This window comes from Sylvia atricapilla, chromosome 7 (genome assembly GCF_009819655.1).
Source record: "Sylvia atricapilla isolate bSylAtr1 chromosome 7, bSylAtr1.pri, whole genome shotgun sequence".
Classification (NCBI taxonomy): Eukaryota; Metazoa; Chordata; class Aves; order Passeriformes; family Sylviidae; genus Sylvia; species Sylvia atricapilla.
Genome location: NC_089146.1, coordinates 15,508,958 through 15,535,763, shown reverse-complemented (window position 1 = coordinate 15,535,763; position 26,806 = coordinate 15,508,958). Strand labels below are relative to the sequence as shown.

The 26,806-nt window shown below is 35.0% G+C and overlaps 1 protein-coding gene across 1 annotated transcript in view; it reads right to left on the bottom strand.

Annotated features, from left to right (window-relative positions):
• TTN (titin) overlaps nt 1–26,806 on the bottom strand; it is a 240,161-nt gene that overhangs the window by 131,643 nt on the left and 81,712 nt on the right. Inside the window, 45 exon segments of the mRNA XM_066323289.1 lie at nt 281–364; nt 587–673; nt 851–931; nt 1,467–1,553; nt 1,748–1,831; nt 2,071–2,145; nt 2,352–2,432; nt 4,134–4,478; nt 4,678–4,761; nt 6,782–6,862; nt 7,238–7,321; nt 8,071–8,148; nt 8,371–8,448; nt 8,748–8,810; nt 9,097–9,180; nt 9,428–9,502; nt 9,651–9,725; nt 10,566–10,643; nt 11,765–11,863; nt 12,166–12,249; nt 12,735–12,812; nt 13,442–13,519; nt 14,092–14,172; nt 14,525–14,596; nt 14,852–14,914; nt 15,156–15,242; nt 15,866–15,934; nt 16,639–16,716; nt 17,255–17,347; nt 17,985–18,236; nt 18,518–18,595; nt 18,727–18,783; nt 19,626–19,673; nt 20,352–20,378; nt 20,493–20,570; nt 20,676–20,885; nt 21,509–21,769; nt 21,867–22,134; nt 22,217–22,306; nt 22,670–22,850; nt 23,104–23,389; nt 23,512–23,604; nt 24,617–24,904; nt 25,616–25,906; nt 26,413–26,700. Of these exon segments, the coding sequence (XP_066179386.1) occupies nt 281–364; nt 587–673; nt 851–931; nt 1,467–1,553; nt 1,748–1,831; nt 2,071–2,145; nt 2,352–2,432; nt 4,134–4,478; nt 4,678–4,761; nt 6,782–6,862; nt 7,238–7,321; nt 8,071–8,148; nt 8,371–8,448; nt 8,748–8,810; nt 9,097–9,180; nt 9,428–9,502; nt 9,651–9,725; nt 10,566–10,643; nt 11,765–11,863; nt 12,166–12,249; nt 12,735–12,812; nt 13,442–13,519; nt 14,092–14,172; nt 14,525–14,596; nt 14,852–14,914; nt 15,156–15,242; nt 15,866–15,934; nt 16,639–16,716; nt 17,255–17,347; nt 17,985–18,236; nt 18,518–18,595; nt 18,727–18,783; nt 19,626–19,673; nt 20,352–20,378; nt 20,493–20,570; nt 20,676–20,885; nt 21,509–21,769; nt 21,867–22,134; nt 22,217–22,306; nt 22,670–22,850; nt 23,104–23,389; nt 23,512–23,604; nt 24,617–24,904; nt 25,616–25,906; nt 26,413–26,700 (5,382 nt within the window).

Sequence of the window (26,806 nt, the reverse complement as noted above, 5' to 3'; positions counted from 1 at the left end):
ATTTCTGGTTGATAATATCACAAGAATTATTTCATTCACAGTAATCACTTAAAGTGGAAAAAAGCACATCATTCACGACCTGATTCTCAGCTGGCTACAGTAACAAAATGGACAAGCCCTGTCTGAGCCCTAGCACTGCTCACTACAGGTAAGCAGCAGGTGCTATAACCAAGGACCTGAATTCACATGTGTATAAATTGAATGTTAAAATGAGGTTCCACTGGAATATGAAAAAAAAAGAGGGATAGGAATTATCTGCATACACCACAATGTGATATACCTTTAGCTGGTGGGATTTTCTTTACTTTTGGAACTGCAACAGGTACTTTTTCTTCTGGGACAGTTCTCTTGGGCACCTCTGGCACTTTAAAGATATTGTTTTGATAAGAAATTGGCAATTGCTTTTAGAGAATCAAAACTACTAAAACTACAGAACAAAGTCACAAAGACCAGAAAAGAAAAAGACAACTCCTCTCAGAAGGTTAATTACATCAAGCTTAAAACAATCACTGGTGATGAAGATCTACTAACGAATATCCAAGCTCTTGAACTAAGCTCTCACAATCTTCAAGAAGGAATTCTGTACCTCTTGCTGGCTTCTCTGGAACCGTTTCCTCTTCTTCAGGAACAAACATAGGTGCCTCTTCAGTGGGACGTCTTGGTATTTCTGGCACTTTAAAGATAGTTTTTAATTGCAGAAGACTTAGACACAACTTACACAGAAGCTAAAGAGTGTGAATTAGCAGTACATTTGTCACACACTGCTACGACACTTCAGTTAAATTCTAACAACAATTGCACACAAACAAGAACAAGCATTATCCACATGTTCAGCTATAGGAAGCAATACCTTTGGCTGGTGGAGGTTCTGGCTTTTTATGTACAGGGACAGGTACTGCCTTTTCTGGAACCTTCTTGGGCACTTCAGGCACTTAAAAGACATTTTTGTTGAGGGAATTAATTTTCAGTGTAATATGAAACCTAATAAAAAGATAACTATATCTGATATTAAGACAACTACACAAATATGGTAAAATCTAGTCATGTGTGAAAGTTAACATTGATTTTATCCACAGATTTATGCACAGACATAAACTCACGAATATACAGAGACTACAGAACTACAAACTGATGTGGTAAGGCTAAGGGGGAAGTCTGGCTATTTAAGTAATTTTTTTATCTTTTAGACCATCTGTTTTTGAAACAGCAAGTCCTTTAAAATTATTTAGATATATAAGATCCAAAAGACAGAGACAATGCAAAACACAAAGACATTTCAAAGCTTAGAGTAAGGATAGACCTTGTGACTGACAGCCACAGACACAACAGCATCCTGATCAAAAAGCTCAGGTAGTTTTTCAAACATGTTAGGCTGAAGAATGGGATTGTTACTGGCAGTAACAACCTTCTTATAAAGATGAAGAAACAAAAATAGGATCACAGAGTTGAACCAGAAAATGGTGTACCTTTGGCTGGTGGAGGCTCTTCTACTTTTCTAGGCACTGGGACATGTACCTTCTCTTCTGGCACAACTTTCTTTGGTACTTCAGGCACTTGAAAAAATATGATTGCAGCTTAAGAATTTCATTTTTGAGCCATAAGATTAAGAACATTGGTACGAATCAATAAAGTAAGATGACAAAGAAGAACTGTCAAGAATAGAAAACTTTCTTTACATCACATACAAAAAAAGACTGACTTTTTTCTTTATAAAGCATTAAGTCAAGAGTTATATCAAGTCATATACCTTTGGCTGGTGGAACTTCCTTCTTCTTTGGGACAGGAACAGGAACCTTCTCTTCTGGCACAGGTTTCTTTGGCACTTCTGGAACTTAGTAAGATACCATTAAATATTGAGATTGGCATGAAAATCTAAAACAACGTGACAAACAAACCAGTCACACCAAAACAATCAAACACAAACAGAAAGAACCACAGTCCTTAAGATTCACAATCCTTTTTTTATCCTAGTTTATAACAAGTGAGACGACAAATGAATGCAATAATAGACGATAAAAGACGATAAATCAGAAGATCTTTCTGATCACAGATAATTACAAGTGCATATACCTTTAGCTGGGGGAGCTTCCTTCTTCGGCACTTGGACTTTCTTTTCAGGTACAGGTTTCTTTGGCACCTCGGGCACTTTAGAAACATGATTTTGGTTAAAAAAATAAACCATAAGCTACTCAAAACAGAAATAAAACAAAAAAGACAGCAACACAAATATTTCTTATGAAGACCCCTCTCCCAAAAGAACAGAAAAAAGTAATAAGCAATTAAGACATCTGAAAAATAATGTGAATTACATATTCAGAGGACGTCTTCTAGCATAAAGAGATGGTATATACCTTTTGCTGGAGGAGGTTCTTTTTTCTTCTGAAGAATAGGAATTTTTTCCTCTGGAACAGGCTTCTTGGGAACCTCAGGCACTTGAAAGACACCATTAATATTTTAGGTATTTTCTTCCATAACGACAGGAACATAAAGTGCAAACAAACATTGCAAATACATAGTCATTCTAGTAAACATCACATACTCCAAACAAACAGCTATGATTTAAAAGGGTTTTATCATTAAGACAAAATAAAATAACAAATGCATCATATCAGCTGGTATTATGTCCATTCTCTCTGCTCAGCCATTGAAGCCATCAATAAAAATGTTTTCAAGGGCCTTTTTGCTGATCAGTAGATTAAGTCAGAGTTTCATTTTCTTGAAGCAGCTATTAAAAACATGTTCCTAATGCTTGTCAGGCATGTAATAGATTGCATCTGGTCATATTCTTTTATATATATTAAATATAAATTGCTGACTGCATGTTCTTCCTGAAAAATTTCCAAGAGTTTTCTACATGCAAAAACTCCAAGCTCATCTAGTTTATCAATTGACTTACTTCAAGCACAGAATTGTCCATTAGAAGTACCCAGCAGTTTATACCACAATTTGTTGGGATTTTTTTTAAAAAATCCCTTTACTCTTCTGAAATCAACAGACTTTTTCTTTGACTGCAGTGAGGGAAAGGTTTAATCTAAAATGTATCTAAACTTTTGTTTGCACTCCAAATCCCAGAAATGTTCATATAAATTTTACAATGACAGGAGAATAATTCCATTGGCTCTGAGAATACTGAAGAAAATTTGTAGCACATATGAATGCAACTTAGCTACTATAAGAAATTCAATGGAAATTTCAGCAAACACTAATCTTCCTGTTCAGGATTAACCTGGCTTTTGCAGTGTACAGCCTCATCTTTTCTCATGTTTATGACAAAATTTCTACTGCAAACAATGTTAGATGCAATTTTTACATTTATTAATTAATCAAAAGAAATTCTGAACTTCTTTGATGGAAAAAGACACTATGGAATGATTTGGATCAGGACTGGAAATGATACTCTTAGATGATTATGTAATTTTGGAAAATTGGATACACATGATCTGTATCTTTATATTATGATGCAGAAAGGCTTTATTACCAAGATCTTGGCACGACAAGATTCACAAGTAGTGAATACTACGTTCATCCTGTACTAACAATGTAGAAAATTTATATCCATACCATAAAAATTAGTCCTAAGGAAAACACCTGAAACTAAGATTACTTAAATATGGATATTCTTTCTTTGTCATGAAAGGATATTATTCCTTTCAAGACAGAAATAAACATCAACCATTGGGCTTTCTCAGATTTCTGAAAAGAAGTCAGTGTGACTTGTGTTCCTAAATCACTCATTTTCAAATGCCCTAGCTAAGTTCTAGATAAATATATTTTTTGTCTATGATTGCAGACTTTACATAAGCAGTTTTAAGTATTTCAAGAACAGTCTGATAGCAAAATCGGACCAGATGAGGATGAAATTAAGCTTGGTTAAATTTCGATAGTAGGTTATACGGAGTTCATATGAAAGAGGAATGAACAAGTATGACATGGAACATTTGAATTTATGGAGGTAGTAGTAAAGTGTAGATACACAGCCATCACATGTTTTCTGCACTATATAATAATCAATAAACATCTTAAAAAATGCACACTGTAAAGCACACTGTAACATTTCAAAACGAAAGTTTGAAATTTGCATAGAATGAAAAGATAATACTTTTTCTTACACAAACCCTGAAGATAAAATATACCTCTAGCTGGTAGGGGAGCCTTCTCTTCATACTGAGGAACCTGTGGCTCTTCCTCCTCATATTCAGCAACTTCCTCTCCATAATAAGCAGCTTCTTCTTCATAATGAGTGACTTCTTCCTCTTCATACTGAGGAGCTTCTTCCTCTTCATACTGAGGAGCAACTTCCTCCTCATAGTGACGAACTTCTTCGTAATGGCGAACTTCCTCCTTGTAGTGGATTACCTCCTCCTCGTACCTGGTGGTGTCTTCCTCCTCATACCTTGGGACCTCCTCTTCCTCTTCATACTGAGGAACTGCCACGTGCGCTTTTTCTTTTCGGACAACTGTCTTACGTACCTCAGGCACTTGAAAAGATACCAATTAAAAGAACCTTAAAATTTAGCACATAGGTCTTACTAATAGTAAGGATCACAAGGGATTGTCAACTAAGAATTAACCAAAGGAAGAACATTCCATAGAAAACAAATACAGTACTCACTGTACATGGAACATACAAGACACAAAAAACATTTACACCATATTTCAATACTCTATCCAGTATACCTTTGGCTGGTGGTCTTGCCATTTTTTTAGGAGGATAAATGGGTACTCTTTCTTCAATGATAGCCCTCTCTGGTACATCAGGCACTTAAAAGATACAGTACAATTACATTTAAGAATTTTTAGATGTAAATTGTTGAAAAGCAAAAGTATTCTTGGCAAGAAACAGAAAAAGATATCTTACAAACACACAACTGACATGTAGAAGACAAGCATGCTTATTGTCACTGGGCATGTAGCTAGGGAAGTCATTAGGCTTCTTTTCAAATAAGAAACAACAAACTTTTCAAGATATAAGCAGCTGATATGATTCCTGCTGCATTCACTGCTGCCAACAGTGAAGTTAACTTTGCTGATGGGGAGAACTCAAAATCCAAAGCCATCCAATTACAAAATCAATAAACCTCATTGTTCTCTGTAGCAGCTCTTCTCCACAGCAGTGGTACTTTGCATTACCTCAGGAAGAGACCAAAAGTCCTCATTCACTGACAACAAAAGATTTGTATAGGAAACTCTAGATGAAGGTGAAGGAACACGTGGAGAAAAAGTTTGACTAACAATAGATAAGAGCTTTGGTCTAATTAAAAGTGAAAGAATTACTTGCTCAATGAAGAAGGTGTTTTTCCTCTTCTGTCAATTACTTTATGAAATGATTTCCTGGTTCTGACATGGCAAGGAGCCATTCCTTATAGAAGTAGGAGCATTTCCAGAGGATTAAAATGTGGATATGTTCAGTTTTAATGATTTATTCAGGAAAGAATTCTATGTTTAAGCAGCATATTATCTTTTACAGAAGTGTGTGGGTTTTGTCTTCTGAGATAGGTGTCTTGGAAAGATTTTGACCAACATAACTGGAAACTGCACAAAAAATTCCCTTGGCATTTTAAGATCTGGCAGACTTGCCAAGTTGGAGAAAAACTGGCATTTTCTTAACAGATTTGAGATTTTTTTCTGACCTTAAGAGTTGGAATCCAATCTGTCAGTGACAGATTTGAGAATTTCTAGAAGCTTTATTCATGACAAGCTACAGTGAGCATAGATGAGTGGCTTCCAGAAGTCTCGATGCTTGGTGTTATATTTGAGGCAATGTGAAGACTCATCAGCTCTCTAAGTATTTTCTGGCAGAGTTCTCCTTGATATTTAATTATAAATGCCATCAACACTTGAAATCTTTAACTAAAACTGGTTGGAACTGATACTTTGGTGGATTTGAAAACAAAACCTGCATTGTGAATGAGTGCCCTTTTCAGAAAGCTCAGGTTCCTTGGGTTCTTTTTTTCCAGATAAAACATGACTATTTGGTACCCCGTTAGAGAACTGCTGCATTTAATGTCTTTCTGCTTTGACCCTTTTCTTTCCAGACCAGTTGGCACATTACACCTGCCTTACAGAGAACCAAAGACTGTCTTTCATCATACTCATAGTATGCTTTTCCCCCATCTTTGGAGACTAAATGGATAATTTAACTTCACACTGATTTGTCTGTATTAATCTTTAATTATATGAATATGATAATGCCATTTATCATATTCAGTATCAGATCTAAAAGTAGTAAGTGTGAGGCATCTTGTGGGTCATTTTTCACAAATCAATTGATAGTTTGCAAAAGCGAAAGAGCAATAAATTTTCTTTTAAGGCCGTGGACTGCTGAGTAGGCAGATCAATTTCACTGGATTGTGTTAAGTGTCTTAGCCACGTAGGTAACAGAAGAGCTAAACATTTTTTCGTTAACCTTTAGATTTAGGTGAGGAGTTGCTTTTACAGAACAGGAAAGGATGGTCTGTCTTTTCAGAATAGTAAAGCATGTTAATTTAAATGAAAGCAAAGGCTCTCTCCTGTTTCCACTCAAAGGTCAGACAGGTGGCAAGATTTAAAAAGGAGAACCTAATGAAATTATTTGGCTTCCACAATAAGAACAGCAGTAAGCCAAGAGGAAAGACTTAAACATTTTGCAAGAATGAAATACTGTTCTGCATTATTCTATAAGCTTCACTTTCATGATAAACTGGCAATAGCAAAGGACATGAAATTTTGTTTTATTCTCTCTGGGTTTTTTACTAGCTGACAAGATGTAACTTTGGTTACAGAACCTTTTTAGTCTTCCTACCTGTGTATGAAATCTCCTTTTCTGTGTGGAGGGAAACAGATACTTCTTCTGACATAGCCCAGTGTTCTTCTTCTGTTGGTACTTCAAAGACAGAGTCTAACATTAATTTTTTTCCTGGTGTAATATCATGTACAATACTAAATATCCCATTTGAAGTTTCTCAGAAAGGTATTATTTCCTGACACAACCCACACCCAGAGTAACTGGGAAAAATGTCTCTAGTATTTCTCAAAGACTTTGTAAAAGTTCCTCTGGGACTACAGTGGATCATAGTGATGGACTTGGTGATGTAAGTTTAATGGTTGGATTCAGTGACCTTAAGTGTCTTGTCCAACTTAAATGATTCTATAATTCTAAATTAGAACCTCAGGAGATGTGCCAGACCAATAGGCCTGAAGCTCTGGTGGTCTTACACGAGCACAATCTGTTCATAGATTAATCCATGGGTAAGACTACCTTCTGGTGGTGGAGACACTTTTCTCTTTTGAACAGCCATGGATACTCTTTCTTCTCTGGCAGTTTTCCTCTGTGCTTCTGGCACTTTAAAGACAGCACATGTAAGAATACTAGCTTCTAAAAGAAATCACACACATTCTGAAATTCACATGAAAGAATTATAGACAATTGGAGCAAATAGCACACTAAAAGAAAATACAATAAAGCACAACAATCACATGAGACACACAAATAATGTATAGAAAAATAATATATATAATATTAGAGCAATAGATCTATAGACCAAAACAACTAAAAATGGAACAGATTATTCACATATTGTTAATTAAGATGGAATGAAGATGGAAGTAAGAGGTAAATACTTTGTCTCTAAACTCTTCAGAAATTCAGTTAAACCACAGAACACCACACACACAGGGTACATGAGAAAATCAAACATAAGAAAAGCACAGAAACAGAAAACATATTTGTAGGTTTGAAACACTTCACTGACTATTGACAGTATTACAAACATTGATGATTTTTTTTTTCAAATTTTGTGTTCAGTTTTTTTTTCCACTGAGTAAATGTTGTCACTCAACTTTGCAAGCATTTAATCATCTAGAGTGATCAGTGAAATTAAATAGTAGCTAAAAAATGCAAAGAATGAAGGTGCATTACAATTCTCTGTCACACTCAGCAGTGTTTTGAAGGGGGAAAGTATTTTGAAAGTCCTTTTCCTTTATAACCAAATCAGGAGAGACAGATTTGATTAACTTGGCAGATGGTGAGTATGATGCACATAGATGTCTGATATTTAAAAGCCATCTTTACTTCCAAAAGAACTTGTATACCTTTAGCTGGTGGAGCTGCCACTTTATGTGAAATTGGAACAGGTACTTTGTCTTCTGGCACAGGCTTCTTGGGCACTGCTAGCAGTTTTAAAGAAAGGTTTATTGTAATAGATGTTTAATCAATCACATTATATAAACATAAACAGATGACAAAACACAAATCAGAGACTTGATATTTCTTCAAGTGAAAAAAAGACAGCAAACATTGAACGTTAGAATCTGTGTTAGATAACTAGACAGAAATACAAACCACTACCCTGAAATGAGACTTCTCTTGTGTAACTCTGAAAATTTATATACCTTTCTTTGGTGGAGCCACTTCTTTTTTAGCAACTGCAACTTTTTCTTCTGTGATAATTTTCCTGTGCACTTCAGTCACTTAAAAATAATGTGCAAGAGTATTTAATTACAATATTTGAAATAAAGATACCTGTTTCTTTTACTTATTCTGATAGTTTAAAAAAAAAGTGCTAGGTGAACTTCAACAGCAAGAAAAAGTAGAACCGTTGAAGAGCATCCTTAACATCCACAGCACTAAAATTACTAGAGTCAAAAGAAAGGAGAGATCTCTACAAAGCTTACAGATACTAAAAAACAAAACTGAATTTAAGTAAAATGCCTAAACTCAAATACTGCAAGACCAAACTAAAAAATCTCCATGGTAATAATCTGTTTACCTTTGGTTGTTAGAGGTTCTTCAAATTCTACCTCAAAAGTGGGCACCAATTCTTCTGCAGGTTCTTAAAAAAGATTGAATAACTTTAGAAAATTTGTTTGACTTCATCAACAGGTACAAGACAGAAGATGAAATAACATATAAATAACATAACATATAAATCTCACCAAGACAGCACAGGTCACAAATGTCATTGCAGACAAACAGACAAACATATTTAATGTTGAAGAAATTTGATACTGGAGATATATGTTGTATCAACAAGACAATCCCCAACCAAGGCATATATGTTTAAGATGGAATGCAGCAAGAAAGCATTTGTTTGCAACAGGAAAAAAACACTGATATACCTTTTGCTGGTAGAGCCACCACTTTTTTAGACACAGGAACAGGTACTTTCTCTTTAGGAACTGCTTTCTTATGAACTTCAGGAACTTTAGAAAAATGAGGAAGATGAGAAGGAAGATGAGAAAGAATATTAAAGTGGAATATTTGCAATTGCCTACTACACAAGGTGTTTGTTTTCCTGAGTTAACACAAACAATAATTTTCAAAGGACAAGGTGGGATTTGAGAATTCATCACTGTAAGACACCACCTATGTCAACATGTACAAGCAAGACAGTAAGACAAACATAACCCCTTTGAAGACACATCAACCAATTGAGGAACTGGTTTATACCTTTAACTCCTGGAGCTTCCTTAGGAGCAGCTGGGACTTTTGGCTCAGGGACAACTCTCCTGTGCTTCTCAGGCACTTTAAAAGATTACAATACATAGTTTTACATGGAGGAGTAGTATCACTATAGCACGAACACATACAAAAATGCCAAAAATGGACATAAACATGTAGTGGCAACATAATGTTAAGAATTCGATTCATATGTAGTGAAATAAACTTATACCTTTTTTGGGTGGGGCTTCCTCTCTTTTTGGAACAGTTACTGTCTCCTCTATGTAGTAAGACTGTTCTTCAGTCACTTTTAAAAAGAGCAAAATATAAAAATACTTAATTTGAAGTATTTTATATATATTACTGTCCTTATGGCCCTGGTAAGCAACAAAAAATTTGTAAGACAAAATTAAACAGTTTGCTTTATTAGTAAACTCAACTGGGATGTTAAAATCTACATTTAAGCTATCCTGCTTCCTCTGAGGCCAATGGAAACACTCCAAGCAACTTAAATGGAACTGAGAGACTGAGCTCTCAGCTTGTATTTGTGTGGAATTTGAAAATGCTCCATTCCTCTGTCCACTAATTCACTAATGTTGAAATTTGTCCATGTTTCCAAAGAAACCTTCTTTCCCAAATACTGAGAATATTCCTTGACTAAAGATGTCCCTGGAAAAATATGTGGTGTCACTAGTCATAGAAACTGAGTCAGTCAGTGTTACTGTCCTTCACAGTATTATGTGACCACCAATAAACTTACAGGTTTGTAAAATATTGTCATTTTACAATGAAATCATCTGAGGAACACAAGCGCATCCTGATATTCTGAAGGACATTTACTTTATCCAAGCAACCTGGTGGAAGAGGAACTTGCAACAGAGGATTTTTGTAAAAAGAAAATGTCCTGATGGAACTCACTATCAAAGTGATAATTTATTATTTTCACTGTATTGAAACAGGATTAGCTACTCCACTTTTCAAAAGCATGCAAGAGAAATTGTAGACATTAAATTTATAAGTTACAAAACTTATTTATATAAGAGTATTTTTTTCATTACTAATAGACCAGCTATTAATCCAAACCATTTGGTATGGACCAAAAATTACTTTTTTGCCTTTGCCTAGTGTTCCTGAATTGTTATCATACCTTCAGAAATCTCTTCTCTGTGAATGGAAATAGATACTTCCTCTCTTTCTTCTTCAGACCATTCTTCAACTGTTGGCTCTTTAAGGAAAATTATTAGTTTTAGTCTTTTTGGTGGATGGACAGATGGAAAGAGGGAAGAATTGATGGATAGAGAAGATGAAGACCAATTCTTAGAAGTTCTATATGACAATGACAGATATGCATACAATCCATAAAGTGCTGTGCACATACATATGTATGATTTGCTCTAAAGTATGTGGTTTGCCCCAGGTTCCCTATTGTGTGTTGTTGTATCTAATACCATTCACTGGCCCACTGTCAGTTCATCAGAATGCCTCAGCTCTCCAAATTTCCCCACCACAACACCTCAAGTGAGGGAAACAAGAGTCAAAGAATTAGAGGTTTCTCCTAGATCCAACTGTATGAAAGTGAGGAAAGGAAAAAATGAGATGGATAGGTGAAACTGAAAGGAAATCCTGGCATGTACTCATTTACAAAGGTGATTGTGTCAGGGAAAACCTCAACTAGTTCTGGAGACAAACAGAAACTAACACTGCATGTATCCATATGGATCTGTATTTTCAAGTTCATATTTTAGATAGATACGTTCCAAATATTTTAAAAATTCATTTATGGTTTTTAAAAGAAGGTGCAAATTGTGTTGACTGGATAGTTATTAATGGGATATAAAACTAGACAAAATGCTGATTTCAGTTATCTTGAAGCAGATATTATGTGGTATTATATTAACTTAAAACAACACATCTCAATCTTCCCTGAACATGAGAATGTGAACTGAAAGCCGGTGAGAAGCTGACACTGCAGAGGGAAGCAGTATTTTATCTTCAGGGCTATAGAGAGCTTTGTAGTGGGTACAACAAATGGATGGTTACAGCCCTAATTTGTGGGGTCTAAAATAAACAATACATCCATATTTGCTCCTCAAATTTATGAGGCCCCTGATCTGAAGATCATTGTATTCAGTAGTAGAATTTCCATTCCTGTCAATGTGGTGGGATCCTGACATTCAAGACTGAAATTGTAAATGGCACTTTAGGAGGCTTTTAACTGCCTTCACTTCAACACAGATCTCATCCAAGATAACTATCAAAAATTTTGGTGTGTTTTGATCTCCATATTAGAAAAACGGACTTGCAGACATAGCGCTAATTTCTCACTTGTGACTGTTTATAGTGTACCTTCCGGTGATGGGATTTCCTCTGGAATGGCAACAGATATTCTTTCTTCTGTAATTAGTACTCTTTCTTCAAAAGTGGCTTTCTTCTGCACTTCAGGCACTTGGAAAGATAATGATATAAAATGTATGCTTTTCCAATTCCATTATGAAAACATAGTGTTGAAATGCTAAATCTAGGTTTCCAAAGAAGGGAACTGAGCACGTAACACATAACAGAGACTCAATATCTAGAAAGAATACTATATAATTTTTGCAGGAGATACAACATACTGTAATGATTCCTTGTCTAAATCGTAACAGCAGAACTCAGGGGGAAGCACAAATCAATGACAAATAACAGCATAGAACATATAGGCAGAAGCTGAGGAACAGCATATTCTTGTATTCTACTGGAAAGCATACCTTTAGCTGGAGGAGCCTCAATTTTTTTAGGAACAGCAGGAGATACTTTTTCTTTAGGGACAGGTTTCTTAGGAACTGCAGGCACTTAAAAAAAGTATTTGCTTTAGAACATTTGAAGTTAAAACTAGCAGATACATCACGTAAGAGAAATGTGTTGTTGAGAAAGACTACACATGGACATGTTTTGCTTACCAAACATGGCAGTTGACCAAATTGGGATAAATGTAATGTTCTAAAGAGTACAATAGATGATATTAAAGTGAGCTATATTATACTTTTTGCAGGGGGAGTTTCTACTTTAAGAACATATGGCACTTTTTCTTCTGGAGCCGGTTTTTAAGGTATTTCTGGCACTTCAAAGATATTAACTATAATATAATTAGCTTAAATTAACAAGTTTTTTTTAACAATAAATCTACAGCACACCTATACACAAAACTGACACAAAAGATACATGTTAACATAGACAAAGTACCAGTAAAACCAGATTAACTTAGCAATCAAACCCAAAATTTGACATAAACAAGATGCTTAAGATAATAAGAAAAGAACACTTTTTTAAAGTGTACCTTTAGGTGTTGGAGCTTCCTCTCTTTTTGGAACAGCAACCTTTTTCTCTGGAGGAGCTTTCTTAGGAACCTCTGGCACTTAAAAAACCATAAAATATAAGATAACTGAATTCTACGTTTCAAAGATTTATTGGAGTATTACAGATTTCATTAATCCATTTGTAAGAATATCAAGACACACCACATAACAAATTCACAGACTTAACATAGAAAGATATATGACAAGAGCAACATACGTTTGATAAAAAACAAAATCAAACTGGTTGCTGGAAGACTATCAAATGCTTTAAGACTGATTCCTTAATTGAAGAATGAACTGCTCAAATATATTATCAGGTTTTAAAAATATCATAGATGTATAGAGAATTATACATAAAATATAAATTCTAACAGGAAAATAAAACTCAACAAGCAGTGTACACCCCATCAGTAAGTGTATCTTTGGCATGCAGATGTTCTCCTTTGGCAAAAGGAACACGTACTTTTTCTTCAGGCAGTTTTCCTAGGCTCTTCAAAAACATTAAAGGTATTAAAATTAATCTAAGCAATCTTTCTAAGGCTTTTGAATGCCTTAGATAAGGACAGACATTCACACATAGAACACACAAAGATTACATTTATCATATGTGTTGAGAACATAAGAGAAGTTAGGAAAAGAGGACAATAGCACAGAACTGTTTAAAACCCACATTCAAAAGATGCTGTACCTTTTGCTGAGGGAGCCACCTCCTTTTTAGCAACAGCAACTTTCTTTTCTGGAACAGGTTTCTTAGGGACTTCAGGCACTTTGGAAAACATTGTTAAAGTAAGAGATCTTTAGTTTTTGGAACACTAATCCAGATTTGAGTAATCCAAGATTGTTTTATACAATGAACACAGCGCTTGGACAAGGAGCTGAGCACTGCAACCAACACAATACGATGTACAGCCTTTTGGACAAATGTGGACAATACAGGAAAGACATTATGATACAGTATAAAACTCCTCTGTTAAAATCACTGCACTAGCACCTTTCATTTTTCTCTCTTGAAATAAAAACACTCTACGCTTGCCTGCAAAAGCCACACAACTTAAATAGAAATAATAAGCATAAGATAGTTAAGAAAGAGAAGGGCCCAAGCCGAGAAAAATTTAAGCTGTAAGCTAAATTATAGCATAGCACAATTGAAAAACTGAACTTGTGCAACGGAGACAATGCAAAATCAAACAATGCATAAGGAAATAGAGCAAAATCAAAGATACATAGAGAGTAAATTCCTAAATATATTCAAGAATACATGAAAATAATACATAGAAAGAAAATTTGTTTGGGCTTTGCTTCTTTCTTTTTTACTTTTTACAAGAACAGTAGAAATACCTTTAGCTGATGGAGCTTCTTTTTTAGGGACAGGAACAGGCTTTCTTTCTTCTGGAACACGCCTCTTTGGTATCTCAGGCACTTAAAAAGATAGGTCGTGATCATTTAGGAGACAGTTAAAATAACTGGTAAACCACAGTAGGCTACTCTTAACATGGTATATAAGCAAACACTAAATGTCAAAAACTATTCTGTTTTATCAAACAGATACAACAAAACCATCTCACAAAAAGCTATTAAAGGAATTATTTAAAGGCAGTCGTGAAGAAGAATAAGATAGAAATGCAGTAAGGCTTGAAGCTTTGAGAGCAGAGCCATAGAGAAATTAAAAGATCTCAGTTTTGATATGTTATCCTTTGGTAAACAGTGTTACAGACAGGTAACGTGAAAGTCAGGAAAATGGGGCAGATGTTGATGCAAAGACTTTATTCACCTTCAACATGAGAGATCTCCAGCTCTGTAGAAATGAATTCTTCCTCCTCCTCCTCCTCCACCTCTCTATGTGCTACAATAGGAATTTTAAAGATATTAAAAGTTGAGACAGGAAATATCAATGTCCATAGTTAATTTGAGAAACTTTAAGAAGATATTATGTGTGTACAGTACACAATCATCACGGAAACCCACTTGTTAACACGTAAAACAATTTCATCCAGAAAATAAACAGCATGTGAAAATCTCACAATGAATTTTGATTCAAATTTAAACAAACAAACAGACAAACAGATATTTATTAGGCTCCCATCTCTAATTAAACTACCTTCAATGGGGTAAACAGCTTCAAAGAATCTTTCTTCAACTGTTTTCTCATGCTCTGTTGGCTCTTCAAAGAAAAGTATTTAAACAATATTAAGATAAAATACTTGAAATATTTCCATATATCAAGCTAAATAAAACTAAAGCTACATAACACAATGGACAAAAAAGCAAGGCATACTGAAAGACAAATGTACAATATGTCTAAATATGTAATTTGCCATACATAAAAATAGGTCAAAACGAAGTATAATAGGATTGATGGATTCTTTTGATTTGGGTACACAGACTTTTGGTTTTGTACATACCTGTAACATCATATGAATACTCTTCTTCTCTGTGGACAGAAACTGACATCTTTTCTTCTGAAACAGTCCATGTTTCTACTGTTGGTACTTTAAAGATAGGATTTTGTTTTAGTACTTAATATTCTAGATCCACATTAGTGGTAGTCAGCATGTGAGTTTTTGTCAAATCTTTATCGGTATTGCACATTTAAGTCTTAGACATATTTAGACAGTCAGTATTTGTATTCTAAAATACTGAACAAAGAACAAGCACACGAGTATAATATTTAGTATTTGTTAAAGACTAAAGACACAGACACCTTTAATCTAAACATTTGAAACAAAATGCATGCACAGGCTTTTGGAAATAGTACATCAGAAGAATTCCAAAAGTGGTTCTTCAAAGATATTTTTGGGCATGGGGACACAATTGTGCTCATTATGTAAGGATAGGCCAGCAAGCAGAATTGATGAAGAAAAAGCTGAGTCACATTCAGTGTGACCGCAGGATCTTTAAACAACCAAAAGGCTATCCACAAATATGTTAAAACAGACTTTATAAAAAACAAAAGCATTGTAGACATACTAATTAAACACTGAGAGTAGTCACAGCATGACTACTACTATGGATCCAAATACATACACACAGGCCCACAAATTCCAGAGAAGCACAGAATCACATTGGGTGCTGAAAAAAGTGTAAACTGCATGTCAAAGATGCTGATCTGTACCTTCTTTTTTCATAACTTTTTCCTCGACGACCATTGGTGTAGGTTTTGGTGGCAGAACTTTCTTGGTAACTGTTGGCATTATAATTTTGTTACTCAGTCAAACATTTAGCAAAGAGATCCAAATAAGTCTACCACCATCTATCAGTGATGTTGAAAATACACCAAACAAGACAAAAAACTTAACTCAGCAGCTAAGTCAGGCTTCTTGGAATCATGCAAAGCAACATAAGGAATGTGTTTGTTTCTTTTTATTGCTATGTCCTAAAGGCACTCAGGGCATTTAGCACACAGGTAATTTCCTGATGCTTATTGAACTGCAGCTGACAGAATTCTGCTGCAGAAGGGGAAATGCTACACAAAAGAAAGTAGCTACTAAGAGAATATAGGTGCATCTTTATTTTATAACCAAATAATTAACCAAGGCATCTTAGTAGATGGGTCAAAATGGAAAATGGGTCAAAATGGAAATCTAAGCAAAATGGGGATTTCACATCTTCAGCTTAGAGTGAAACACACTACTTCACCTAGCATAATTTTATATACACCTCCTTTCTTAAAGCATTGGTAGTTAATATTTGCATTTAGTAATTTCCCCTAAAAAGCTTTTAATCTTCTTTTCAAAGAATTCAGCAGAAGCTTTTACTAGATGTTTCAAAGACTGAAAAATTGACCAGACCATGTTAAGAAAAGACAAAACATATGCACATCAGCTAAGTAACAAAAGCCGTAACTTTTACAGAAAGATGACATGAAGATAACTAAACAGTATTTACCCTCAGCTCTTTTGACCTTTTCTTCTGCAACCCTCTGAGTGGTTACCTCCACTTTTTCATCAACAGGTTTCTTGACAACTGCAAGTAATTCAGATAGATATCATTGTCTCAGTAACCTTGCAAATTGTTTTCTGGACACAAACCAGATAGAACTTGCCATTTTTTTGTTTAGGATGTTATAAGCCATGCACATCCTGTGCTCTATTCAGTGCATTGTTTACTGGTGGTGAGCAGTGGCGGCAATGAGACCCACCCTGCCCTGAGAGATGTGCAGTGATCTAAGTGGAAAACACTTCCCAGAAGGGCAGCATTTACTTTCTTAAAAGTTAAACCCATGCCCAAGGCTAATATACAGGGAGAAGGAAGGATAACTGAAGCTCAGTTTGATTTTACCATCAATTCTTGTTTTGACTAAACCACTTTTGAGCAGAGAGCTCAGAAATATGAGGTGGGAGAAGAGAAGGGATTGCTATGACCCTTTCTCATCTCACTGTCCAGCATAAAGAGAATTTTCTTCTTTCCAAGGAAATGGGAATAACCAGCACCATTCAGCTTGAAGGAGATGCATGAGAGATCTTAACCTGCATGTTCCTGTTAGTTTTGGGGAAAGTCATACCTTTTTGAACAGTTACTTCCTTCTTTTCCTTCTTTTCAGCTATAAGGGCTGGTGGTTTTCTCTCAGGCACAGGTTTCTTAGGAACTTCTGTCACTTTAAAAAAAAAAGCTTAATGATAAAAAATATGTCCTCTAAAGCCTTTGTAGACAGAAAGATATTAGTTATGCCATTGTAACTTTATGAATTTTAAAAGCACACAGAGAGTTTTGGAGATCCAGTTGTTGAAGTAAAATGTTTTGCTTATTTTCAAGTTTCATGTTTTCTCATCAGAGCCAAATTTTGTTCCTAGAGGCATATATGTTACTAATCCCCAAGACAGTTATAACATGAGAGAAATTGCAAAATATAGCCATTAACATCAATCAATAAATGTGTGAAACATTTAAGTATATTAAGTTTATCTAGCCCACATGAAAATGATAGAAGAAATATCCAAAAGCCTAAAAATTACACATATACTTAGTAGTAACTACTAACTCATATTAGTTAGGTTTTAAAGACCAGCAAAGCTCATTGGCAATGAATTTCTAATGTATCCATTCCTATCTGCATCTATACCTTGTGATATCTTGTGTTATCATCAAGTGTCACTTAAAATTTGCCAGCATATTATGGTTCCAGATATTTTAACAAAAACAAAACCAAAAATATTGCCTAGTTCAAAATCTTGGGACCGTAATAATAAATATGAGAAAAGAGAAGAAATAAAATGACATGATAATTCAAATACCTTCTTCATGAATTATTCTTTTTTCTTCATAAGTCACTTCTCTTTTCTCATAAGCTTCTTCCCATTCCTCTTCCCCTTCATCATAGCCTTCTTCTTTGACATAATAGTCATGGTCTTCACCATAATCTTCTTCCCATTCTTCATAAATTTCTTTGGGCATTTCCTGTATTTTCTTTTCTTCATGTATCTCTTCTCTCCTTGCCATGGATGTTATTTTGATCTCTTTGGGCTTCTCTGGTAGCACCTCAGGAACTTAAAATAAATAAATAGGTTTTTCACATGACAGTCTGGAATTTGGAAGGTATATTGGATGTTCACATTTAGTGAAATGATTTCACCCTCACAGGTGGTTTAAAGAAGGGACTATTTTTTGAGCAGTCACAATCAGCTTGGATTTTAAATGCGTGTTTTTAACATAAAGCCAGAAATCAAACAATTGCAATAGATTCAAATTATTTCAAAACAAAACATCTTGTTTCCACAAGGTAATTTTACTCTTTTAAAAAAGTTTTCAATCAAAGGAAAAAAGTTACCTTTAGGTGGTGGGACTTCTTCAGGAGCTTTTTTAACCACCTTTTGGGGGACTTTCTTTAATGGAACCTTTTTCTCTGCTTAAAAATAATAGATTTAAAAATTTATTAAAAAAACTCAAGAACCACTAAAAAGTCAAACAAACATATCAAAAAACTAACTGTCATAATGAAACATGAACATGGTATTCAAATACTGTAAGGATTTTTACCTGGCTTTTTCTCCTCTGGAGGTGGAACAGGAGGCAGAAGAATGGGAATAGGGGCAGCTTGTAGGAAAAATGAAATATTTAGAACAAAAGTTTGACATTTCCTTGTAAATGAAGAAAATTCCCGGTTTGGGAAGATAAATTATATTATTTTACTGCAGCTGCAGAATAAAAGCCAACATGGTGCTTCTTCTGAGAGTTTACAGCAGCTGAATAAACATAATATGGAGTGGGAATCCCCAGTCTACCTTTAGACTCATTGAACCCTGAATGTCCTCAGCTTTATTTTCATTGCTGCCATCACTTTCCTGTCTTTGCTAATTGCAATTCATCTAAATATCAAATCTTTCCCTTCCTGCTGCCACTGCAAGCAATTACCAAGTTATCCTGGAAATAAACCAAAGAAGTTTAAACTGCTGACGTTTATAGTAAGCTACTGGGTTTAAGAGAAGTATTAAAATTGTTTGTTGTCCAAAACCACAGCCTGGGGAGAGACCATTTGCCATAAACATGAAATCCAATGTATGGCTTTAAAAGAATATTTTTTTAAAATAAAAACAGACAGCTTGCTTATAAGCTATTTTTCATGGCAAAAAGAAGATATGAAAATTTGAAAGAGCAAATATTAGAGAGGAAGATGGAAATAAAAGGAAGATCAAATGAACAACAGACTTATAGGAAAACATGATAGAAAAGACTCTTTTTCAGAGAATTAAATTAACTCCTACCACTACCTGTGTAGAGTTTTCACCTTCCACACAGAAAAGAAGCCTATCCAAGTCAAGTCTTGCTCACAGGAACAATTAACTGGATCTTATTGCTGAGCTAAGAGTTTTCTCTGAGGTTCTCACTGGCCTTCTGGTTCAGTGCACATATAGAACATGTATGGTTTGTTACCCTACCTTCAGCTGGTTTTTGAGGTGGAACTGCAACCTTGGCATCAGGAACATCTAGAAAATCAAAATGTTTAGCTGACTTAATAAATATTACCAATAAAATAATTCAATGTGCTCTCCTCAGTAGTCGGTGGCACTCTAATCTTTCATATTGTTACATAAAAGTATTGTAGCTTGCTCCTCAAGTATAAGCTAGCTAACCAATAGATAACTAATCATATTAACCTTTCAGTTCAGCCAGCCCATACAATGTTATGTTTCTAAATAATTCTTGCAACATTTGGCTCCAAAGGCTTTTAAGGCCATTCAAAAAAGAAGATCAATACATATCATAAGGAGGTGATTTTTACCTATTTTGCCTCCTTGGGGGTTGTTTTTTTTTCAGTTGCACAGAGAAGATACTATCTATTAATTGGTACATCTTCATTCCTTAGCAATTCAAACAAAAATAAACTTGTGTGTTTTAGAGAATGAGGCATTCCATATTGTACTAAATAGCATCCCCATTAATGTCACTGATTATGGATTTATATCAGTATTCATTGCCACTACTTATGAGAATAATAGTTCCACATGTCTGTGGATGAGGAATACTTTTTCAGGATGTAGGTTATACTTACTCTAACCAGGAAAATAAAATTTGAAAATAATTAAAAAGCAGAGCAATGCCTTAATTTTATGACAGAGTAAGTATAGACAAGATCTTGTACCAGTCTTCCTTGAGGACTTTACCTGGTGGCTTCAACTCCAGTTTGATTTCTGCAAAGGAATATTAGATTTCTTTTAGGACTATTGATTTTTCCATAATCATGTTTCAAACAAACAAATTTGCACTTGATTATGATCACAAATTTGTTTAGAAAATTTGCTAACCTTTAGTCACGAGATAGAGCTCTGCAGTGCTTCTTGCTTCTCCTCTTGGTTCAAGACGAGCAATTACAGAATACACACCTGCAGCAGCCAAGAATGTTCATATTTATATGCTTTTATCATTTAAAACCAGACCAAAAAATATATAAAAAATGGCACCGGCACAAATATTTAATGCATTTTTACCTTCATCTTCAGCATTAACATTGTGAATAGTCATATAATGACAACGACCTTCACTTCTGAAGCTGTACTTGGGACTCTCTCTCAGTTCAGTGGGGCCTTTATACCATGTCACAACTGCATCATCAAAAGACACCTCGCACTCGAAGGTTGCGGACTGGTGCTCACTCACAACGATGTTCTGTATGCTCTTGGTGAACTGGATTGGTTCCGCTGTTTTTAGAAAGAAAAAACACATCAGTTGTTATGCACCACCATGGCATTTACTGTATCTGAATCCTTCTCATTGTCATCAAAATAGCTAAAATTTAATGAGATAATAGCAGTACATCTTGAAAAAGTAGAGTGAGAAAAAGAGATTCCTTGTTTAGATTCCTTGTTTGTATAGAAAAAGAGATTCTATAGAACATATAGAAACTGTATGTTCTATAGGGTTTTATGCATAAGAATGAAGATTAGAAGACGTAAGAGTTCAACTATAACAAGATTGTTGTGCAGATACATTCTGTAAGAGAAGTCATTCAGGAAACTAAAGATAGAGAATAATTAAGAAAAAGTCCAAGGAAAAGACAAGAGTCCCAAAGAAAATAGAAGCTTGTCCAACTCAGATTGTTTGTGGGTTACGGGACATTATTAATCATGGTTTAGTCAAGAATACTAAGTTACACAAGTATGCCACACGTTGTTCAAAGAGAAAGAACAGAAGTTCTTATTTAATCCATGTTCAAGTTTTGGAATCTGTATTTCAGAAATTATTTTAATTTTCATTTTTCCTGCTAATGAAACCTCCAGAAACTGTCTCTGTTGTAAGAAAGAGATTCTATATCTTTACAAACCTTCAATGGCCAGATCTGCCGTTGTTTCTAGACTGTCAAGCTTGCAGGTGTACTGTCCCTCGTCTTCCGTTCTAACATCCTTGATGATGAGTTTGTGCACTTTGTCAGAGACTTGTGTTGAATATCTCCCTCCTATCTTAATGGGTCTCCCATTTCTATACCACTGAGACTTGGCATTTGGGATAGAGAACTGACAAGTAAGTGTGCAAGTTTTTCCTTCCTTGAAAGTGGTGTCATGAAGGTGCCGCTCAACTGCAGGTTCTATCAGCATGTAAAAACATACATTTTAACAGAGATCAGAGAGGGGAATAAATAAAGTGTAAACTAATTCAAATATATACTTCAGAAGTACACTTACCAATCACAGTTAGTTTGGCACTGGCAATATGTGGTCCACATACTATTCTGAAATTTCCTTGATCTTCAGGCTGGCAGTTTCTAATTCTCAGTATGTGGCGATCACCTTCAATTCTAATTTCATATTTGTCATTGGAGTCCAGTTTCTGGGTTCCTTTGTACCATGACAGTTTAATTTCTGGATAGTTAATCTTAATCTCACATTCAAAGATAGCATCCTCATCTGCTAAAACCGTCTGATTTTCAATGTCTCTGATCAGAGTAATAGGCTGGAAAATATTAGTTTAAGTTAATTTCAAGTTCCCTGTAATAGGTTTGAATATTTCACAAATCAGTCCAAAAATGTTTTACCTCTGTTTGTGTGAGTCGTTGCTGAATAAAAGCTACAAGTTCATCAAACTCCTGATCTTCCCTTTGAGCTTTCTCTGTGAGCTCAATTTCCTATAAAAATGCAGAATATACTCAAAGATTAAAGGATACTAAATGTCAAGCTATCATGTTTATCCAACACAGAATTCATTCCTACATCAAATTTCATGTAACTATACTGTAAGTAGCATATCTTCCCATTCTAACAATTTCAGTCAAGTTATGAAGACAGAACCTACTTAGCCAGAAGGCCCATTTATTCTTCTTGGATTTGAGCAAGCAAGAAATTGAAAACTGCCAGTAAAGGATCTAAAGAGGAAGGAGAAATTCCTGCACACATCATGAATTCAGAGCTTCAGAGTGTGGACACCACATCTGTTTAAGGGAAGCTATTACTCCTAAGAGAGCTAATGCTGCAGTCACACTGTATCTTACCAATCTATGGCTTTCTTCTGCTTGGGTTTGCTTTAGTAACTCAAAGGCTTGCAGGAGGCCACGGAAATCTGTAATTCCATACATGCGAGCATATTTCTCATATTCTTTGGGATCGACATTTTTGAGAAGTTCCAAGATATCAATAGGTTGCTCTTCCTCTTCTTTTCTTTTTGTTGGAGTGCTATTCAAATGAATAAGAGAAGTTAACTATGCAGCATTTCATTCGCAAAAAGCTGTTTAATGAAATACTGAATCACCTCAGACCTGTCCTGTGCAGTAGAATCCTTTACCTTAGTCTAGTCAGGTGCTTTTATTTTAAGTACAGTTATTCCTATTTAATGAGTATTTTAAAATTATATATTGTTCTGAGATTATAATAAAAAATGTTTCTTCTGTGATGATAGCAAATTTATCCATAAAAACTTTCAATATACCTTTTTAGTTTTGCCCTGAGATCCCCTTCAACAACTTCTTCTTTCTTTCTTTCTTCAACTTGCAGGTTTACACTCCTCTCAATTTCACCATGTTGGTTAAAAGCTACACATTTGTACATGCCAGAATCAGTTTTTACTGTGTCCTTTATTTCTAGTTTGGCTTCATCTCCTCTCTGCTGGATCATAATGCGCCCACCCTGGTTGAGTTGCCTCCATTTTCCCTTCATCCACTTAACATTTGGAATCGGATCTCCTCCAACTTTTGCAATAAATGTTGCAACAGTCTCTGCAGAAAGATGCAAATGAGGAAGCTAAGTCTTTCCAACTGTTTATGACAGAGGGACATCACCTCCAACAAAAGGTGTAGGCAAAAAGAAGACACTATACTATTTTGAAAAGAGTCCTTACTTTCCATGACTTTGATACTCTGGGGCTCTGACACAAAATAAAGTTTGCCTTCCACTTCTGCCTTCTTAGCTGCTGGAGCAGCTGCCGGTTTTTCTAAAGAAACAGAGTCAGAGAGTTATAACAGATGGCTTCATGTAATAGCTTATGTTCATAGGCAATGATGCTTCTGAGGGAATTGTAAAAAAGAAATTAATTCCTGAGATGGAACAAAATACTGTGCAAGAGGTAAAAATGCAAAATACTTTAATATTGTTTTAACCAACTTGCAGTTTACTTTCCATATGAAACTGTCCACAATGGGCCATACTGTGCTGTTCATTTACTTCACTCAGGCCATTTATACTTTTCATGGCTGCAAACCCATAGATAGATGTGCAAAAAAACCCCTCATTTTCTAAAATGGGAAATTTATTTGGTGAGGTTTTCTTTTTTCAGTCCACTTCTGGATATTGTGCTCTGAAAGTTACTTGCAGATTTTTATCAGTGGTCTATTAAATTTTCTTGTTTTTCTTTGACTTAGGCCTTAGTCTAGTGACTAAGGAAATGACATGTAGTGAAAAAGACTATTTGTGTGTACTGCTGGGCTCTTGTGTCTTTTATGCGATGGTAAAGCAAAAACTACACAGAAGGACTCATGTCTAGATGCCATTTACTTTCAGCTAAAAGGTCAAAATGTCTTAGAGCTGTAATAGTCTTAAAACAATTAGCCTCTAAGGACACATGCTCTAATTCCTTCTGTATTTTCCTTTAATAAACACCACTTTTCACATGCTTTCCTTAAAACATACATGTCCAAATAATTTCACCCTGCATTTTTCTTAAATGTGGTGTTTAGATTTAGAAAATAAATTCTTAATATCTTTGGTAGGAATGCACTATTGATTCAACACTGTTTTTTCAGCATTTATGTTGAATAGCATATATTGATATGTAAGTTATTGTTAAATACTCTGTTTTATCAGATTCTATGGTTTTACAAAAAACTAAAAGTAAATAATTGCTTGCTATTAGATTAGTAACATTTTGTTCCACAGGAGAAAAAAAGTGGGATAGTGTTTCGGTTGACATTTTTGTCATATGCCTTATTTTCTTCATGTTACTGTACCTTTGACTGTCACTTTAGATTTGCAAGTATCAGTGCCAGCTGCATTTGAAGCTTTGCATATATATTCTCCTGAATCTGATTTGGTAACTGCAGCAAGTTCTAGAAGAGCTACTCCATTAGCAAAGCTGAAGGTGCATCTGTCTGAAGCTCTTATTTCTCTTCCTGCCTTCAGCCACTGGATCCGGATTGGCTGTGATCCCTGCACATGACAGCTAAGCTGCACAGTATCACCTTCCTCTGCTGCTGCTGGCTGGAGTGGCTGGTCAAAAACTGGAGGCTTTTTAGGTTCTGGAATATGAAAATGCTTGAGTGAATACTCAGGAAAGGAGATCAAGAACATAAGAGAAAGAGATATCTGTGATTCCTAAGGAGGCAACGGCAAAGAATGGAAGATGATAAACAGAAGTCTGAGAATGTCAATCATAATGCTATAAAATGGAATAAATATCAGGAGACCATGACAGCATATTTCCTATATAAACATGCTTTATCCTATATAAATAGCTTTATCAAGCTATTTATATAGAGATATCAAGAACCTTTACATGCAAAAAATAGTATGAAAACTAAAGCACCATTAGGCTGCAAAACTATATAAAAATCTTTAAAGAAATTAACCTTCAATTTCCTGCAAGACTGTTATGATGAAGTGTTATGTTACCACAATGCAGTGTCAACACTGCCTAAGCTTAGATTTCATTGCACTAACCCCCTGTTACTCCAAAGGAGGAGAATTATTAAAAAATTCAACAGAAATTTCACAAAGATTTCAATGTTCTCTTTAAATCAGTCACGGCAAATAGTGACTGATTTTCATTTTTTTCCATGAAAAAACTAATTACAAAAATAAAATAACTTCTTGGCTTTGTGGTTTATGTCCATCTCTGGACAAATCACTACTTTTAAGGTAAGTAAAACTAGCTCACAAGAGAGAAGCTATATACTTGCAGCTAAATGAAACAAAAGCAAGAAGCAAAGAAAAACAAGACTTCAACCAACCTCTGATAACAACAGAAGATGTACTCAACACACTTCCTGCTTCATTGGACACTTTACAGGTATATAAACCAGCATCTGATTGCTCTACTCTCTTTATATGCAAAAGTAAGGTATTGTTTTTGAAAGATATTTCACAGTGAGCACTTGAATGGACTTCCTGATTGTTTTTATACCAATCAACAGTCAAAGGTTGAGAGCCAGAAACACGACCCTCAAGCTTAAGTTCATTTCCTTCTGTTTCTTCTACTGCTTCAGACAGTTTCTTAGTAAAAGTAGGAGGAGTTTTTCGTTCTGTAAAAAAAAGAACACAAATTCTATGAGTTGATCTTGAGATGAAAAATCCTAAAGATAATGCTTCAAGAAAAAATTGAACACTGGGGAATTGATATTTACTCTCATTTAAAGTGTCTATATTTTTAAAGTGAAATCATGCTAAGATAAACAGGAGTCTTACTCTTACAGTCACTGTCACTGTATTTTCCTGTTTGAAAAAAAAAATTTCTCTTACATTGATTTAAGTTATACACCATTTAAATAACCCCAAGAGTTTTGTCAAGTTTTTAAGAAAGAAATAGGCCAGAGCCTATTGAGAAAGTAGGTCAAAGAAAATGTTTCATTTCTCCTCCCATTGCTGTTAGTGACCCTTCCTAATTCCCTTAAAAGATTCATAGCTATCTCCAGATAAGTGCTCTCAGGCTACATCTCAAAAGTTTTCCCAAAGTTATCTTGCAGTAAAAAGTCCAATTTGCTTTATAACTGAAATAAGAAAAATGTAAACACAATTATCTATTCAGTACCTTTAACAGCCAGTTCAGCTGAGCAAGAGTCTTTTCCAACTTCATTGCTAGCATAGCATGTATATGTTCCAGAATCTCCCCTGTCAACTCTCAAGATGGTCAAATGGGCTGTGTTGTCTACATAACTGATCTGATAGTTCTTTCCTGTTCTAATTTCTTGGTCATCTTTTGCCCAAGTGACTCTAATAGGCTGTGTTCCAGAAACATGACACTCAAAATCAGCACTTTCTCCAATAATGCCACCAACAGGTGTAAGTGGGATGTCAAAGAATGGAGGAGTCTTCCCTTCTGAAGAGTGAAAGAAATGAAAAACCATCACTTTAAAATCTTGATTTAATTTAAAACTGCATGAAATAAGAATCTCTTGTACAATGTTAAATCCATATATAAAGCA